General features: G+C 39.6%; 1 protein-coding gene across 1 annotated transcript in view; it reads right to left on the bottom strand.

Annotated features, from left to right (window-relative positions):
* Positions 1-20,643, bottom strand: part of LOC124773078 (protein FAN-like) — a 237,374-nt gene that overhangs the window by 41,753 nt on the left and 174,978 nt on the right. The window contains exon 17 of the mRNA XM_047249371.1: positions 1,748-1,857. Within this exon, the coding sequence (XP_047105327.1) occupies positions 1,748-1,857 (110 nt within the window). The remainder of the gene's footprint in view (positions 1-1,747; positions 1,858-20,643) is intronic.

Here is a 20,643-nt window from a genome sequence, read left to right on the forward strand (position 1 = left end):
TCTGCATAGCGTCCGCCCTGATACCACCCACTCCGATCAGGGGCTCTCCTCACGGGCGCCACCCAGCCACAGCAAGGGCCGTCTGGCACGGCGGCCATTGCCGGGAGTTCCGATGCTCCAGGATGACGAGCAACCACTCCAAGGCATGCATGAGGAGGTCACAGCTCAGGTATCAGAAGTGTGATCCCTGTGTGTTCAGGGGGCTCAACCAAAAGGGTACATAGCGACCCCACCACACGGGCTGGCTACCGTGTTGGCTATGCACCCTAGCATCAGACAACGACGTAGAAGAAAAGGTGGAATATACTAGGAGGGCACACGTCGGAGACACTAGGTAAGGTGCTCTTCCCCAAATGGCTCACACTACGGAAGAGAAATTTTGGAATGGAGGTCAAACCCCAGAGGGGGACCAAGGAATGCCAAAAGGAGGAGATGATTACGCAACAAAGCCAGAGTGTAAAACCAACAGAACCAGGAGGATAGCGGGGGCCAACATAAGCAAGGACACCAATAGAGGGAGAGGAGAGGGCGAGGGGAAAGGGGTATGGAGGGGAAAGGAGGGGAAGGGAAAGGAAATGCAGCCCGGGAGAGAAAGAAGGCTGCAATGGCTCGGGGCCCCGTGCTCGCCACGCACGTATCCACAAAAGAGTTGTGGACCCCCTGGGGGGACTTGACTAGAAGAAGGGATCGGTTGGTAGGACATGTTCTGAGGCGTCAAGGGATCACCAGTTTAGTATTGGAGGACAGTATGGAGGGTAAAAATCGTAGAGGGAGACCAAGAGACGAATACACTAAGCAGATTCAGAAGGATGTAGGTTGCAGTAGGTATTGGGAGATGAAGCTTGCACAGGATAGAGTAGCATGGAGAGCTGCATCAAACCAGTCTCAGGACTGAAGACCACAACAACAACAGCAGAGAAGATAAAAAGTGGTGATCTTAATGCCTTGAATATGTTTGTTGATTGATTACATGTAAATAAAATGAATAACTTTGTCAGCAGGAATCAGTGAAACTGTGGAGGATTGTTTATGACTGCTTAGCAAAAAAATGTAATGTATATTAATGTATATTACCACTATTACTACTACTACTACTACTACTAATAATAATAATAATAATAATAATAATAATAATAATAATAATAATAATGTACTATTATTGTAGTTAATCAAATAACACAACCTGGAAAATGTCAGATTTGGCACAGGATAAAGGTTATTCATTTCAACAATGAGCAACTTAATAAACCTAGTTTGGATTGTGAGAAGTATTGCCTTTCACACATAAACTGTTTCATCATTCTTGTTAATTTATCACATCCGATTTCAAAGCATGAATTCCATTTTATTTTTCAAATCTATAGAAATCCTTACTATCAAACATCTTTAATTGGCTGCAAAATAAGTAGCTAAAGCTTTGATAATAGGCTTTCTTACATTTTTAAGTCATTACATTTTTTAATATTTCCTATATGTGTCTTCAGAAAAAATATCTACGCTATGAGAGCATTATGTAATATGAGAATTCTCCTTTCAATCTATTACTATCAATGTTACTAAATTATTGGAAAATAGTGCTTAGTTAAATTTTGTGAATATATTTCACAGGGCAATGTCCTGTACAGTCTCATAATAAAGATATGTTGGGCATTAGTATAACAATTACATAAATTAATGAGCAAAATGTGAAGAAATGTCATATTATTGTGTGTCCTGTAAAATGAAACAAAACCAACAAATTACAAACCTGCATGTGCATCAATTTGTTTAAGTAGTGTAACTTGTACTAAGTCCCATATATACAGACTTCCAAGACTTCCTCCAAGAATGAGTGTCATCCCATCCCAGGCTAGACACCTGCAAATTAAATTTGTTCACTCATTAGCTTCAGTACTATTGCTTTAAAACAACCAGAGATATTGTACAAATAAAGTGAAGGCCACACTATGGTCTTGTTACAAAATCTTCAGTACTCTCTGTTTTCTTTATAAGTTTGAGTGGATCATTCAAAATATATGAGGCAACACAAATACGAATTATCTTTGAGTGAATCAGTGTTACTATTCTGCCAAAACTGTATGGAACATAATTTTACAATTTCAAGAAGAAAACTATATCATCAAGTGTAGGTTGCTTTGGTTGGTTGGTGTGGTCTTCAGTGCTGAGACTGGGACTGGTTTGATGCAGCTCTCCATGCTACTCTATCCTGTGCAAGTTTCTTCATCTCCCAGAACCTACTGCAGCCTACATCCTTCTGAATCTGCTTGGTGTATTCATCTCTTGGTCTCCCTCTACGATTTTTACCCTCTACGCTGCCCTCCAATACTAAATTGGTGATCACTTGATGCCTCAGAACATGTCCTACCAACTGATCTCTTCTTCTAGTCAAGTTGTGCCACAAACTTCTCTTCTCCCCAATTCTATTCAATACCTCCTCATTAGTTACGTGATCTACCCGTCTAATCTTCAGCATTCTTCTGTAGCACTACATTTTGAAAGCTTCTATTCTCTTCTTGTCTAAACTATTTATCGTCCATGTTTCTCTTCCATACATACTACAAGTACAATGCTAGTGCTGTCTCTGGTGTTGTGTGGGAACAAATATCCCCTTAGGTAGGCTGTGATCACCATATGATATTTTGACTCACTGCTCACACAGTGTGGCAGGTGGCATATTGCTTTCAACTGAGAACAAAACTAGATGAAATCAAATAATAAAAAATCTTGGATGGAATATCAACAATATGAAAAGGATAGACTGCTACTCACCACTTAAAGAAGGCACTGAGTGGCAGACAGGCAACTGAATAAGGAATGCTAGATATAATTCAGCTATCAGACTAAGTCCTCCATCAGACGTCGACAAAACACGCACAAACACATACAAACTTGGCCACTACCATCTCCGACTGCTAAAGCCCAACTAGGAGAGTTTGGAATGGCCTCAGTAAGAAGTATGAGGGGACTGTTGTGCCATTTAGCATTTCAAGTTGGTGTGCTGGTAGCTTCTGCTCACATAGCTGTGCACAAACTAAAACCGAAACCTTACACAGTAATAGTAAGATGAGTTCTATCGCCACAAACACCTTGTAATTACAAGGCATTTTTACTTTATACAGTGGTAGAATGGACATACTTTAGTAACTGTTCTCTGTCAACATGCTGTCGTGCTCTGCAGAAGTTTAGCACTCTTCCTCATCATTATGGCATGCCCGTGTTTTTGTTCAGATGAAAAATTAGTGAATTATGTGAAGAGTTTACCAGAAGAAAATTCTGAAGAAAAAGATATTTTTGAATGTGATGAGTTGGATGATAAAAATGACAAAGATGACAAAAATTACACAGAATATCAGCTCCACAGAACAGAATCATCAGAGTCAGAAGATGAACACTCAGAACCTGTAAAACAACAAACAAACAATCCAGTGTTTACACGTTTGATTCCAGTAGTATAACAAATTTCTTCTCACAGCTGAGGAAAAAATCAGAAAAAATCACATCCATCTCAGCATCTGGAAGTTGGAAGTGCAGAGACTGCAGCTGATAGAACAGTGTGGACTTGAATTGCACAAGGGCATGCACCTGGAAGATTAGGGTGTCACAACATGTTGGTTGAAACTCCTGGGCCAAAGTGTAATACTAAGAAACTTATGGTTGCAGGCAGTTACTTGAGTGCATGGCGAGTGTTGATAAGACAATAATATTCTACAGAACATAAAAACTTTACAGAAGTTCGAGCCTGAGAACTTCTCCAAAATGACGCATGGGTACTCAATATTGTCTAATTAGAAGCTGCTATAGCTATAATGTACGCACGTGGAGTATATGGAGGAAAGAATTTCCCCTTGAAACTTCTGTGGTCTCAAGTGTGGGGGCCAGCATTATTATTCTTTTGCACTATAGGAAGAAATAAGTTCATTAAAGTCATGCCATTTTTAAGATTTCATGACAAGTACACTCATGTCGAAAGACTTAAGACCGAAGGCTTCACAGCAGCTACCCCACTTAGAATTCATATCTAACTGTATCCAGAACTACAAACCAGGTGCATTTATAACCATTGATGAGCAATTCTACCCATGCAAAGCTCAGTGCCACTACATACTACATGAGTGCATGGCTAGGGCCTCCCGTTGGGTAGACTGTTCACTGGATGCAAGTATTTCGATTTGCTGCCACTTCGGCGACTTGCGTGTCAATGGAGATGAAATGATGATAATTAGGGCAACGTAACACCCAGTCCCTGAGCAGAGAAAATCTCCGACCCAGCCATGAATCAAACCCGGGCCCTTACGATTGACATTCTGTCGCGCTGACCATTCAGCTACCGGGGACAGACATACAACATAAGTAATATACCAGACAAATTTGGTTGGAAGTCCTGGCTCGCAGCATATGTCAGTAGTAAATAAATGGTGAATGGATTTCTTTACTTGGGTAAACGAAGTGAAAGACCCACTAACATACCAATTGCAGAGCATGTTGTTACATGTCTTATGCAACACTTCACTTCGAAAGGAAGAAATGCAACATGTGACAATTCCTTCACAGCAAAACATCTTACAGAGCAGCTGAAGTGGGAGAACACAACCATGGTGGGTACACTGCAGAAAACCGGAAGAGAAGTTTCTCCATCAGCGAAGTCTACTGCCAGATCTTTGTATGCTACTATTTTACACAAATCTGGTGACACAACAATTACCTCATATCAGGAGAAGACCAAGAAAAATGTTGTTCTGTTGAGCACAGTGTACCAGTCAGTTGCAGTGGACAAACAAACAAAGAAGAAACTCCCTGAAACTGTGAGTTTCTACAATTCTAGGAAATTTGGAGTTGATATTGTGGACCAGATGTCTCGTTTGTACACTGTAAAGTTTGGCTGCCACAGATGGCCTATGCATGTGTTTTTCAGCGTCCTACGCCTTGCTGGTATCAATGCCTGGATCCTTTACAGAGAGACAACAGGAGAAAAAGTTTGCCGATGAATGTTTCTTTTCTCCGCTGTACATACAATCATGGAAAGGATCTGTTCATACATTCACTGCGACCACTGAAATATGTGAAGTACCCGTGTGGAAGACCAGCCAGATAGGAGGATGCAAAAGTTCGAACAAAACTAAAAATCTGTGTGTGCAGTGCAAGAAATTCGTAGTGGTTCATGTGCTGGAAGTGTTCAGTATGTGTGTGCAAAGTGTTTTGACAAAGATGGTGGCTTTGGCTGAAAAGATGTCACATTGAGAAAAAATGTCATTTTCTTGTTATTGCTATAGAAATGTGTGTCCATTTTTCTTTATTTTTTGTACTAAATATATGTTTATGACGTGTTTGGGGCTTTGACTGAATACAAGTCATATAGATAAAAATGTTATTGTATAGTTATTTGTTTATTTTCAATTGTAAGTTTAGTTTAAATTGATTTTGTATTTACAATGTATTCTTCACTTTGATCTTTTTTATTTAATTATACATACTTTCTATAGTAATTTTTAAGCATAATGCATTTGTACGATAAGTATAATGCACTACTGACCTATAAAGACACCGTACTGAAGCGGTATTGCCACAAGTATCACCAAGTGAAATTCCCTGGTTTCCAGACAAGTTTTAGCATTTTTCCCTGATAAATTTTGACAGCTCAAGGTTAAGTAAGACATAAGTTGACAAAATAGTGTAAGGACTTCTGCATTTCTTCTCCATGTGACCAAAAATCATAAGTACTAACATCAACATGTTTTTCAATGAACTGTTTTTAGATGGAGAAAGCAAGCAAGTCAAATGGTATGTATGTTTTATTAAGACCACCACTGGTATTTTTTTTTCAATAAAATAACACACATTTGGTGACAAAAATATGCATATCCTTGAAGTCACAAGACAGATTTAAAATACCTTCACTGATTTCAGAAGTAACCTCAGAAGAAAGCAGGCCTCTTGAAAGAAGTGTATAAGGCAGGGAACAGTTGTGTAAACCAACACTATAGGTGACCACCAATAAAATTTTGGTTCTACTATGTTCGTTATTGTTGGTTATTAGTGACTGTGTTATGTCTATGATTTTACAAGTATTATGTGATTATTCTTTTGAGAAATATGTGACTACTAGTGTACAAACAGCCACTAAATGCCACAATTTTTTTCTTCTTATTGTGCATACTTTCTAATATATAAATTATTTTCAAAATGCCTAAATGTACTAGAAGAAATAAAATGACACACTGTACAATGTACTTGTGGTGGGACAGTCGCAGTTCGTGCAATCTATTGCCCATGGCCTCTGGCCCGCTGAGGACCACCAAAGTCCTGGGTTCTTGGATAAGCCATGAAAATCCGCCACATTATCCCACACACAAATAGACCCGGCCCGCAGAAGATTGGTGAGACTAGATCTGATGGTAAGGTTTGCATATTAGTGGGAAATGATGGGCTTCAGATCGGCAGGCCCAGTCTGTTAGAGATACCTGCAGAAATGGCCTGTGGTTTTGGCCCATCGTGGAAGTTCACAAGCGTGGCCAGCTATTCACGTGTCACAGACCCCATGTTGATGAAATGAGGCTGCAGTTATCAATCAATGAAACAGATAACTTGCGCAAATACTCTGAGAATCAGTACCAATGAGGATAGGTATCAACTCACTGTAAAGATGATTGCTGAGGTGCAAACAGTCACACAGAAAAGACAATCAAACTCTCACAACTAAATTTTCGGCCATAGTCTTTGTCAGAAAATGAGAGCATACAAACATTTACACAATCACTCAGACACAACTCATGCACACATGACTGCCATATGTGGCCCCTGCCTCAACAATCTCTGAAAATCAGATCCAAACAAACCACCCTGTGAAGTAACTTAAGAAGTAAAACTGAAAACAATGAGGAAAAACTTCACTGGTTACGGTAGTTGTAGGTAGTTTGCTAATGCCAGTCCTCCTAATACTAATGGTTGTGAAGTACATATTTTGTTACACTTGGGTCGTAAGTTCTCTCAAAAACTACAAATCTTACATTATTCCATAATTTATATTCACCAATTGGAAAGGTTTTTTCTTTCCTTTGTGTCCACACACACTTTTTTTTGTGAAGTACGACAGTCGTGTGTGTGTGTGTGTGTGTGTGTGTGTGTGTGTGTGTGTGTGTGTGTGTGTGTGTGTGTGTGTGGTGTCATATTTGTGTCGGAGATGATGAGAGAAGGAAGAAGTTGAAACCTGGTGCTGGCACATAGCCTACTCGCTCTCAAACAGCACCAAGGTGAGCAAGGTGAGTGCCAAGTTTAACATCCTCATCCTAAGGATGATAGGGATGATTATGATGATGTTGTTGATAAGGATGGTATCAACAATATCACATGACCTCACTTCATGAAACAATGCAGGAGGTTTGGAATTTAATTAGGACATCGGTGCGAAGACTCGTGATGAGGGACTTTAGGTCACCACCCCTCCTGTTGCCTCTGCCATATAGGTACAAGGAACACTGTCAACAGCATGTGACATTCTGCTGGTAACTTTGCTAATATCTTCTATATGCTAAACCTGAGGCTGACATGTCTACATTGTCCCCCACCCCATCCCTTGCTCCTTCTTGTGTAAGAGAATAATTAGAGAACTGTTAAAAAGTTTTGGAAAAATTGATTGCTTTCACAAACATTCTGACAATAACTTTGTTAGTTTCTTTTGTGTAACTTTTCCTCCAGCTCTAACCAATTTTAGTAAAACATCTGACACCTATTTCATTATACCTCGAATGGCCTTATACATTTAATGTTGTATTACTTTTGGAACATCATTAACTAAATTCACCATCAGGTTTCAAGAACTGTGTGAAGAAGATCAGCCACAATGCCATCCTCTGCCTTTGGAAGCCATTTGGATGTGGTGGCAATGGACAAGACTTCTATCCTAGCTACTTTCAACTTTCTGAAACGTGGAACCACTACTTTGCTTTCCAGTAGCTCCTCAACTGACCTCTTGAGGCTGAATGCTCCATGTTCCAGTCTTTCCACTAAGAAAAAAGCCCCTGGCAGTAACAGGAACTGAATTAAGGTCCTTCACATTGCAGACAAATATGCTGATAACTCAGTTATGGAGGCAAAGAGAAATGGCAAAATTTACTTGATTAATTATATCTTTTACTAATTCATCTTTTGAACTACACATATACTTAAAGAAATTTAAAATCAAACAATGGAAACAGGATGGAATAACAACAATAGAATGAAATGATAAATTGCTACTCACAATACAGAGAAGACGCTGAGTCACAGACATACACAACAAAAAGAATGCTATACATTTAAGCTTTTGGTCAAAAGACCTTCTGAATTAAAAAAAAAAAAAAAAAAAAAAAAAAAAAAAAAAAAAAAAAAAAAAAAAAAACACTTAGACATTCACACAAGCACAAATCACACATACCTGATTATTGTCTCTGGCCACTGAGACCAGACTGTGGACTGCAACAACACTTTATGGGGGAAACAAACTGGTGGGGGTTGTGGGGATAAGATGGGGGCTGCGATGGGGAGGGAGAGACAGAGATAGCAGGATAGGGGTGGAAGAAGGTGTAGTGCTGCTTGTCGGAGTATGCAGGGAGGTGGTAGGGACAGGGTAGGGCTGCTAGGTACAGTCAGGACATTTGAGAAGGGTGAGGTGCGTGAGGTAGGGGAGGGGGAGAGGGGTGGGAAGTGGAGTGGAGAAGAATAGAAGGGGAAAAAGATGAGTGGGTGTGCTGGTGGAATAGAAGACTGTGTAGTGCTGGAGTGGGAGTAGGGGAGGGGGATAGACAGCTGAAGGACAGGGACCAGTGAAGGGTGAGGCCAGGGGAGTTACAGGAATGTAGGATATATTTCAGGGTGAGTTCCCACCTACGCAATTCAGAAAAGCTGGTATTAGTAGGAAAAATCCAGACGGCACAGGCTGTGAAGCAGACACTGAAGTGAAACACATTGTGAAAGGGAGCATGTTCAGCAGCTCGACAGCTTGTTGGTTGTCATGCCCGCATTGAAAGCAGCACAGTGGTCGGAGTTAAGTTTGTCCCTCTTATAACTGCTTACACAGGGAATTCCACATTTAATGACACAGGAGATGTCTCTGGCCAAATTGGCGTAAGTAGATGGTGGTGGGAGGATGTATGTAACAGGTCTTGCATCTAGGTCTATTTCAGGGATATGAGCCATGAGGCAAAGGGTTGGAAGCATGGGTGGAGAAGGGATAGACAACGATACTGCATATGTTCAGTGGGCAACAGAATACCACTGAGGTAGGGGTGGGAAGGATAGTGGGTAGGATATTCCTCATTTCAGAGCACAGCGAGAGGTAGTCAAAATCATGGTGGAGAATGTTATTCAGTTGCACCAGACCTCGGTGGTACTGAGTCAGAGGAGAAGTGCTCCTTTGTTGCCAGATGGTGGGAGTGTTGGGAGTGCTAGGGGACTGGAGAGACAAGGTATAGGAGATCTGCTTCTGTACAAAGTTAGGAGGGTAATTACAGTCTACAAAGGCCTCAGTAAGACCTTTGGTATATTTTGAGAGGGACTGTTTGTCAATACAGATGCAATGAGTCTGCCTCATACATTGGTCTCTGATAATGGCCCCCAATTCATGGCATCCTCTTCCTCGACTTCTGTCAGGCCAACGTTATCTAACACATCTGTATCCCGCCTTTCCACCCTTCTCCCAATGACGCAGTGGAGAGGCTTGTCCGAACTTTTAAACAACAGTTGACAAAGGTGGTTGAAACATCTCCAATCACAACGGCCCTCACCCTGTTCTTGAGCAAGTATCACACCACATCAATTGACGGACATAGTCCGGTGGAGCTCCTCCATGGGCGACAGCTGCGGACCCTGCTCCATTTGCTGATGCCGGCACCCTCCCACCCCCCTCTCCCGGCCCTCTCAGCGTTATGCACCCGGCGTGGCCGTGTGGACCCGCATGTACAGGAGCAAGGCAGACTGGATGCCCACCGTGGTCATTACTGCCCATGGGCAGCGTGTGACGTCAGTGTAGACGTCGAAAGGGTTGGAACACCGCCATCATAATCAGCTCTGCCCACATACCCCCGTGGGACTCCCACCGCCACCTCCACCTACGCTACCTCCTTCAGGTACAGACGTGGTCCTCAAGTTGCCGCCACTGCCCCCTGTTGCCGTCTCCCCGCGAGCCTGCCGCCAGCCCTCCCCATCCCCAGGTGGATAGGAGGCTCCCTCTGACGCCCTGGCCTCTGCGTTGGCCATCATGGACACCTCGGATGTTCCTTCCTCCCCGACAACGGCAGTTGATGAGCCTGGATCTTCTCCCATCTGCCGAACACCGTGGCACTGTCCAGGGCGTTTTCGCCCCTACGTGCAAGTTTCAGGGGGGGAGGGATCTGGTACTGAGCACCGTGGGCTTCAAATCTGCGCCAGAAGGCATCGAACTCGATGACCACTAGAGGTCTCTGCAGCAGTCGCGCCGCAACCCGTGGCTCCGCGCGCTCCTGGCCCCGAGTCGAACGTGAGGGCGCCACTGTCGAGCATGTGGTCCCAGTGGTCAATAGCGACATACCGTGTCGTGTATTTAGGCGGCTGCCTCTCACTGAGCGAGGCAGTCTAGTATTCATGTTGAGTCGGTTCATATCCGCTTACAGACATCGTGTTTACGTAGCGTGTGCTTACTTCCTGTTTACGAGGGGGCATTGTTTTGATTTTGTGAGGTTCTCTCTTGTGACCCTGTCGCTTATTAATTTGTCGTTGATATTGGTGTCTTGCTTGGTTGTCTGTCGTCCTGCTTGTCCTTCCATTCCTGTTCGTCTGTCTTGTTTGTTCGTGGGCCACACCCATTTGGTCCTGCCACGTTTTCGTTAGTAGCAACCCAGCGACCGTTCCTGTCATGGATACAACACGAAGCAAACTGGCTAGTCAACTCTGATGTAATGACACAAGATGGCTAAATCATGAAAGGAGTAGGGCAGGACTGCTCATTGTTACCGCTGATATTTGATTTGTATATTACATAGGTGGTGAGGGAAGTACAGGGCTATTTCTAAGTGGGAGTTGTTCAAACGAAAACTAAGGGAATAGCAAGTGTAGTATGTAGATATTCAGGATTGTTAAATGTTAAACTGGGCAAGAGATTCTTAATGAGATGACAAATTTTGCTATCTTGGAAGCAGAACAGACTGAAGATGCACAAAAAACATAGTAGTAAGAACTACACATCTCAAAAGGGTTTCTATCAAAAGCTACAGTTGCTAACAGCCAACAATATAAATCTTAAGACTTAAGAAAAAATTCATGAAATGTTAAGGTGCAAAACATGGATAATGGAGAGGACAGAAATACAACAAAAAAACTTTGGCATTTTTTTCTACATTGCCGTACATCAGACTCGTTTAGCGCCCACTGTTTCAATTGCGTAAAGTGTATGGTCTGCACAGATTGTTTTTGTTCTGTTTTTCTTTAATCTAATTAAGACCATAAAAGCATGGTTTTTTTCTGATCAAAAAACAATACTGGTAGCTGGAGTCCAAGGTTTTTGCTAACCATGCCTTTTGCGTTCTTGTGGTGATATTTCCATAGAAACTTTCATTCCCTAACACATATTTCTTTACATCTAACCGAGAACTGAAATACCAATTTTCATAGGGGCAGCTTTTTAAAATTATTTTTTTTAATACAACAAAATAGTTTCTTAAAAATTTTCATCCCCTATTTCATTCCTTTGAGGATTGCATTTTCTAAAACAGTGAAACTGTGTTTATTAATTTTTAACCGAAAAGTCAAATACCAGTTTTGATAGATGTAGCTTTGATAATGCTTTAGTAGTTCTTCAATAATGATTTTTTTTTAAAAAAGAAAATATTTCACATTTTTGTAGTTCTAGCTTCAAAATTGTCTTAACAGTGACATATTTTCGGAAAGCAGTTCATAATTTATTCCACCCCCTTAGGAGTGGAATTCTGAACAATCCTTTCTTAAATGATGCCTACAGTATAAGATCAACACCCTCTCCAAATTTCAAGTTTCTATCCTTAGCGGTTTGGGCTGGGTGATGGGCTTGTTTCATCCCCTTTAGTGGCTGAATTTCCAAACACAGTGAAACATGTATTTTTCCATTTCTAACCACGAAACCAAACTCAAATTTTAATACATTCAGCTTTAAAAATGCTTTAATAATGAAATATTTTCATAAAAAAATTCATTCCTATTTCACCACCTTAGGGGTTGAATGTCCAAAAACATTAAAACATGCATTTTTCTATTTGAAAATGAGAAGTGAAATTCCAATTGTCACTAGATGTAGCTTAAAAATATTTAGTAGTTCTTTGATGATTTATTTTTAAAAATGTTTTCACTCACTATTTCACACCCACAGGGGTTAAATTTAAAAAATGCTGAAAAACATATTTTTTTAAATTTCTGACTAAGAAACCAAAATAATAATTTTCGTAGTGCTAGCTTAAGAATTGCCTTAATAGCGACATACTTTCAAAAAACCTTTCTTCCCCTATTTCAAACACTTCGGGGTTGAATTTCAAAAACTCCCTTCTTAAATGGTGCCTACAGCATAAAATCAACACCCTCTCCAAATTTAACGTTTCTATCCTTAGTGGTTTTGGCTGGGTGATGATGACTTAGTCAGTCAGTCAGAACACTGCCTTTATGTATATAGAAAGATCGATTGAATAAGAAATGAAAAGAACCTGCGATGAATAGATGAGAAAAAGGCCTAATAAAGAAGTTGATGAATCAAAGAAAGAGAATGGGTGGGTACATATTGTGACACAAGTCATTGCTGAAACCTGTAGTAGAATAGGTGCTAAAGGGAAGTAATCACAATGGTAGGCCTACGTGTGAGTATATAAGGTAGAGCATCAATGGTGTGGGATAATACAGTTACGGTGAAATGAAGAGGAGAGATGATGCGAGAGAAATTGTCAAATGCATCAAACCAACTGTAGGCCTGATAAACAAAACAATAATGTATTTATGACAATCTGCCTGATGCTTCTGCTTCTTTGTAGCTTGATATGTATTTTTATTCTGCGTCTTTTGAGTTTATGATCACCTGAAATTCCAAAATGGTTTAGGAACACCATAATTTGTATATCTTTATTAAATGATCAAATATAGTCAATTTAGGAACACCATAATTTGTATATCTTTATTAAATGATCAAATATAGTCAATTTCACTTTGAGTTCCACTGGTCTTTACCAAGTCCTTTTCTCTTTGCTTTCTGCTGGAAGAAAGTGTCAGGGACAAACATGCTGTTTTCACTGGATTTGATCTCCGATATCACATTCCATGTTTCTCAATAAAGAATCACTTCTTGTGTTATTTTCACATTAAAATCACCCCCCCCCCCCCCATTATCATTTTATTCCAGGAGTTGCTGTCATTCATCAGGTTCTGTACCTCTTCACAGAGGACTGCTACCTCCACATAATAATGTGGACACACTGTTGCATAATTTTGGACGATTTTCACTCAATATCTTTTACCTATTTTCAACACAGGTCTCACTGTTCTGCGGACTATTCCTTTTAGTCTTCCTGCTTACAATGAATCTCACACCTTAACTTCCTTCAGACTCTGTCCCTCTAGTAAACCACACGACCTCATTTTCATTCCCCTAAAATAAATATAGCAGAAGCCGTTGCTTCTCTAATATCTATATTACTGAATATTTAGAATAAACTTCACGTAGCAAGATGCAAGTGTAGAAGCAGCTGGGCTTGCCCCACAACTTGAAGCCACTGGATTCCCTACTTGAAGCCACTGGGTTCCCTCAGTCCACAAACCCAATATTCTTTCACCCCAGCTGGAATACTGATGTCCCAGAAATTGAACACAGCAGTAGAGTATATGAACTCTATCAATGATTCATGAGCCTGCCTGAGCACAAAGAATTTGATAAGACGCATGAACAACATTAAACTTCAGCAGAGCAATACTCATAATATTCTCAGCTCAGATCTTAATGCTTCTGAATTTCAATAGTCTGGAATCAACACAACCAGAGTGTGTACTGATCACATGCCAGCAGACCCCTCAGTTTACATTCAAGATTGACATTTTTACAGCCAGTTAGACTTTGGATTGTTTGTAATGCATTTGGTCCAGAGGGCAGCAGACTTTGAGTCACCACACTGCCTGCAGTGCTGGTTAGTGAGCAGCCCCTCATATTTGCTCTCCACAGAGCAATTCATCAAGACTGTTATGGGTATTATCTGCTGCAAAGTGTGAATGTCTGGATTGGGCACTGGTCACTCTGGTTGATTCTCTTAATCAGCGCTAAGATCCAATTACGGGATCTCTGTCTTTTTTAGTAAAACCATTCAAAACTTAAGTGGTGTTAAAAGGGGAAGAACTTTTCTGTCAAGGCATGAACACTGTTTAAGAACAGAACCTAGTGTTAAGCACAAAATAAAGGCGAAGCTAACTATATTACAAGTATCTTTGTGATGGTACTGTATCTACTAACCTTTCCTATGACTGCACGAGTGTGTCTGATTACATACCAAAAAATAATGACCAGAGAATTTAATAACAAACTGGAACAGTAATTTTTATTTGTCTACTTATTTAATTTTGAGTCAATGACAAAATTATGTATAAATAAACAAAACTTACCGAAAAACAATAAAATATAATAAAAACATAGTCTTGTGAAATTACAAACTGAAAAGATAATAGTAGTAGTAGTAGTAGTAGTAGTAGTAGTAGTACTAATGAAAGAAGAATGGAAAATGGCACATTGTTCTGCTTCATAAGAAAGGGGACAAACATGATGCTGACAACTGTGTACCTCTAAAATCCTTTCAAAAATACTTCTCATTAGGATAGAGTGACCCTACATAAACAACCAGGATTCTGGAAAGGCCACTCCTGCACTGGGCAAATCCTGAATTTGAAGCCAATCATCTGTCACAGAATGCCGATTTCCAGGAAAATTATGCTGTCTTTCATAGACTTCAAAATGACTTTTGACTTGATGGACAGGGAGACTCTGGATGGGATCATCAAGGAATTTGGTGTCAAGCCCAAACTGGCAAACATAATCAACGAGACCTTAACAGGCACAATCTCCCAAGTGAAGTTCGTGGGAGAACTGATCCGAGGTCTTTGAAGTAAAGACAGGTGTGAGATTAGATTAGATTAGATTAGATTTACTTTCATTCCAATTGATCCGTAGTGAGGAGGTCCTCCAGGATGTGGAACATGTCAGAAAAACAACAATACATGACAAATATTTAAACTAAAACAAATAAGCTAATGTACCATTCCACAGGTCCCAAGTGGAATGATCGTCATTTTTTAATGAACACTAAGAGTCATTTTACAAATACTATTGCACTGAATTTAAAATAAAAAAGTTTTTTATTTATTTATAAGGTAAGAAACATGTAATACAACTACTGTAATACTTATTTACAATGAACACATTACTGCACTGAAATGGTGCAGAAGTTAGATTATACTTACACACACACACACACACACACACACACACACACACACACACACAAATTTTCAGTGAACACATTACTGCACTGAAATTGTGCAGAAGATATGTTGTACTTATATACAAATCAGTTGGTTTTCCTCAGAAATTCATCAATGGAGTAGAAGGAGTTGGCCACCAATAAATCCTTTAGGCTTCTCTTAAACTGAATTTCATTGGTTGTTAAGCTTTTTATGGCTGCTGGCAAGTTATTGAAAATGTGTGTTCCTGAATAATGCACACCTTTTTGTACAAGACTAAATGACTTTAAATCCTTGTGAAGATTATTCTTATTTCTAGTATTGATTCCATGAATTGAGCTATTGGTTTGAAAAAGTGATATATTTTTAATGACAAATTTCATTAAGGAATAAATATATTGGGAAGCTGTAGTTAGTATCCCTAGTTCCCTAAACAGGCTTCTGCAGGATGTTCTTGAGTTCACACCACATATAATTCTTACTGCACGTTTTTGTGCCCGGAAAACTTTAGCTTGGCTTGATGAATTACCCCAGAAAATAATCCCATATGACATTATGGAATGAAAGTAAGCATAGTATGCCAGCTTTTTCATTTTTATATCCCCTATGTCTGACAAAATTCGCATTGCAAACAGAGATTTGTTAAGACGCTTCAGCAGTTCTGTGGTGTGCTCCTCCCAGTTGAATTTATTATCAAGCTGTAATCCCAAGAATTTAACACCGTCCACTTCTTCTATCTTCTTGTCATCATATGTTAGACATATACTCTTGGGACACCCCTTACAAGTTCTGAACTGCATGTAGAGTGTTTTTTCAAAGTTTAGTGACAAAGAATTGGCTAGGAACCAGTGATTAATGTCTACAAATATTTTATTGGCTGATCTTTCTAAGACTACACTTGATTTGCTATTTATTGCAATGTTTGTATCATCAGCAAACAAAACAAACTTGGCATCTGGTAATGTTACTGATGAAAGGTCATTGATATACACAAGAAAAAGTAAGGGCCCCAAAATGGAACCTTGTGGGACCCCACATGTAATTAGTTCCCAGTTGGATGATGCCTGATAGCTTGATACATGTCTCTTTCCTAATAACACCCTTTGTTTCCTGCCAGAGATATAAGATTTGAACCATTTTGCAGCATTTCCTGTTACACTATAATATTCTAGTTTACTTAAAAGGATATTGTGATTTACACAGTCAAATGCCTTTGACAGATCACAAAATATACCAGTTGCCTGCAATTTTTTGTCTAATGAATTAAGTACATTTTCACTGTAAGTGTAGATAGCCTTCTCAATATCAGAACCTTTTAGAAATCCAAATTGTGACTTTGACAGTATGTTATTTGAGATAAGATGGTTATAAAGACGACTGTACATTACTTTTTCGAAAATTTTTGAGAATGCTGGCAACAGTGAAATTGGACGGAAATTTGATGCTATTTCTTTATCTCCCTTCTTAAACAGTGGCTTAACTTCAGCATATTTCAGCCATTCGGGAAATATTCCACTGATAAACGACTGGTTACACAGATAGCTTAATATGTTACTTAGCTCAGAATCACATTCTTTAATTAACTTTGTTGATATTTCATCATACCCACTAGATGTTTTTGATTTTAAAGATTTTATGATGGACATTATTTCTGTTGGGGTAGTGAGGGTCAAATTCATATTATGGAAGTTACTTGAAATGTCTGGTCTAAGGTAATCCATAGCAGCATCTACCGAACCTGACAACCCCATCTTTTCAGTAACAGTTATAAAATGTTTGTTAAAAAGTTCTGCAACACTATACACATCTGTCACCAATGCATCATTTACTCTTAATGCTATTTGTTCCTCTTCATGTCTGGTTCTACCGGTCTCCTCCTTCACTATATCCCATATTGTCTTTATTTTGTTATCTGATATGACTATCTTTTCCTTGTAATATATTTGCTTTGACATCCGTATTACAGTCTTTAATACTTTGCAGTATTTCTTATAATGTGCTATAGCATCAACATTGGAAATGTTTCGGATTGACAGATACAGTTTTCTTTTTGTTTTACAAGATACCCCTATTCCTCGAGTAATCCATGGCTTCTTTGTAGACTTTGCTCTAACCTTGGTAAGTTTTGGGGGAAAGCAGTGTTCAAATAAGGTAAGCACTTTATTAGCAAAAATGTTATATTTTTCATTCATGCCATGAGCACAGTAAACATCAGTCCAGTGAATGTCTCTGAGGAGTGTCCTAAAATAATCAATTTTTGGCTTACTGATTACCCTCTTGAGCTCAGATTTAACAGATTTTATATCTTGTTCAGTATTAACATTTAACAGAAGGAACTGCATGTCATGGTCTGAGAGGCCATTGACTATTGGTTTTGTAATATAATTTTGTTCATTTGACTTTTCTATAAAGATATTATCAATGGCTGTTTGTGAGCAAGTGGTTATCCTAGTGGGGAACTTTACTGTGGGAATTAAGTTGAATGATAGTGTTACTAACTCAAATAGGTTCTTATTGGGAGAGTCTTTAAGGAAATCTACATTGAAATCACCAGCAACCACTATTTCTTTGTTTTTGGTTGTTAAATGGGCCAGTACAGCTTCAAGGTGGTTTACAAACAGATTAAAGTTACCTGCAGGTGCTCGATATACACTTAATATTATGAAAGATTTTTTGTGAAATTCTAATTCTGTTGCACATGCTTCCATATGCTGTTCTAGGCAAAATTTATGAATGTCTATGTTCTTAAATTTATGACAGTTCCTGATGAATGTGGCAACTCCTCCTTTCTCCATTTCTGATCTACAATAGTGAGATGCTAACCTAAACCCTGTAACACTTAAAAGTTCTATACCAGTGGTCACATGATGTTCAGAGAGGCAGATTATGTCAGCTGGGTTTGAAGACTCTAATTCATCTATGCAGATAGTTAATTCATTAATTTTATTTCTCAGTCCTCGAATATTTTGATGCAATAAAGATAGCTGACATTTCACATTGACTGACTTAAAATTGGATGGAGTTAAAATATCTGCTGACAGTTGAAAATTCTTAACCAATGGCTGTTTATGTTGATGTAATAAGCTGGAATTATGTTTTTTGATTTCTTTCTCAAACTGAAGGTTTGTCTCAGTTCTAACCTCTCTTAAAATTTGTTTTCTTTCTGTCCTCCCTACCCTAAAAAAGGGTCTTTTCTGAATCCTATAACCACTGGTATTTTACCACTCATGACAGTGCCTCCCCCCTTTAACTTTCCTGCTATTTCCCCAGCCAATTTACCCTTCCCCTTCCTGTTGAGGTGAAGGCCATGCCTAGTATAATCCCACCTACTGACAGAATCAACATGAACCACACCAATGTGTGACCCCGCACCCGACATGAGCAGCCGTTCCAGCTCCAAATTAACTCTCTTGACAGAAGAGTTCAAATGAGGTCGGTCATGGCGCCCAAGAACAGATACAAACTCAACACTGGTATGCCTCGATGCTGATGCAATCTTCGCCAGGTCACACTCTATGCTGTACCCAGGATCTCTGTCAATACTGTTACCTGCCCCACCCACTATAACCACGGTGTCTTCCTTAGTGAAATCTTTGCAAAGTGATCCTAAATCCTCTGTCACCTGCTCCAGACCAGCACTAGGTTTAAAAAAATTGGTGACCTGGTATTCTGATCCTAGTTCATCCTGCAAGAGTTGGCCAACACCTCTTCCATGGGAACTACCTAACAACAACACTTTCTTTCTCTTTACTGATTTCCCTACATTCTTACTTTTCAATTTGCTGCTGAAAGTTTGTTGTGCCCTGTCTACACCTGTAACTGCTTGAGGCTCACCAGCTTCTAACTGAAGCAACAGGTCAAATCTATTTTCCACATTCACCATAAAGCTGTCAGACAAAGTTCTAGGCCTGTTCCTCCTGTTGCCTGTTGCCACTTCCCACCTCTCTTTACCCTTCTCCCTCCTTAACCTGTCAAGATCTCCCCTGGCCTTGTCTAACTCAGCCTGAAGGGCAGCAATTTTCCCCTCCTGTTCCAGTATCTTCCTATCTCTACTACAAATCCTACAAAACCACTGATGAGTCTCATTTACTTCCCCTATTCCCACGCCACTACAGTCACCCACATGGAAAAAACTACAGCACCCATCACACCAAAGCCCCGACCTAACAATTCTACGGCAAGTCAAGCACTTTTCACTCATGATAAACGTAATAATTTATTAAGAATAAGTCAGTTAAATTACAGATAAACACGAAAATACGGTTACACAAATTTGGCCTATACGCAACTGTGTGTAAACAAAAACAAAAGTGCAAAGTTTCTGAAACAACAAGTTAAACTTTACGCTACTTTCCGGAAATGCTAGTTAAATAATGAAGAGGTACGCTAAGTTAAATTGCTGGAGAGAGCAAGGAACAACTAAACGAAATTCTATAGATTTGCTGCAGCAGAACGTAAACAGAAAATACGACTGTACGGTCTTTTCGCGTTTTCTGCTATATTACGTAATGAGAAATGAAACCTTTAATGGTACACTTAAACGGCACACTAATACACTTATTTACCACGTAATCAGTACTAATCTATGTGTTTTATAATCTAAAATAACTTATCTTTACGAGAACACCAAACCTCGCGCTAGTCGCTTGGCTGCCAGGTGATCATCTATCACCACTACTATTCAGCTGTGTTCTATAAAAGATGGTGATAGTTTGAAAATCAAAACTTGAAAATACAAGAATAAACCCGATCTGTTACGAATTAAAGCCAGCTGCCTGGCCTTTGTGGATGACTTTGCGAGACTCTTGGATAGCAGAGGCACAGTGAACATCCACACCCACACAGTTTCCTAGAAAGATCTGCTTGTACAAGGGGGCTGAGGATCTCAATACAAACTATGAAATTACTGATGAATGACGAATATGGACAAAAATTCCTTGAAACAGAAATAGGCCAAATTATGTGTGAAAGAACATACAAGAAAATTGACTAGATAAAGCTGCGATAAACAATTGGATTTTAAAAAAATTGAGAGAGTGTATGGGCTGGAGAAAATTTTTTTACAACAAAACGTGCATTTGCTGGGATGCCAAACTAAGACAATGTAATATTGTGGACACAACAGAATGCCTGTATTCCAGTGAATGCCTTTCAATGAACTGCAAGCTAGAGAAGCTGGAG

The sequence above is a fragment of the Schistocerca piceifrons genome, chromosome 2, assembly GCF_021461385.2.
Source record: "Schistocerca piceifrons isolate TAMUIC-IGC-003096 chromosome 2, iqSchPice1.1, whole genome shotgun sequence".
NCBI lineage: Eukaryota > Metazoa > Arthropoda > Insecta > Orthoptera > Acrididae > Schistocerca > Schistocerca piceifrons.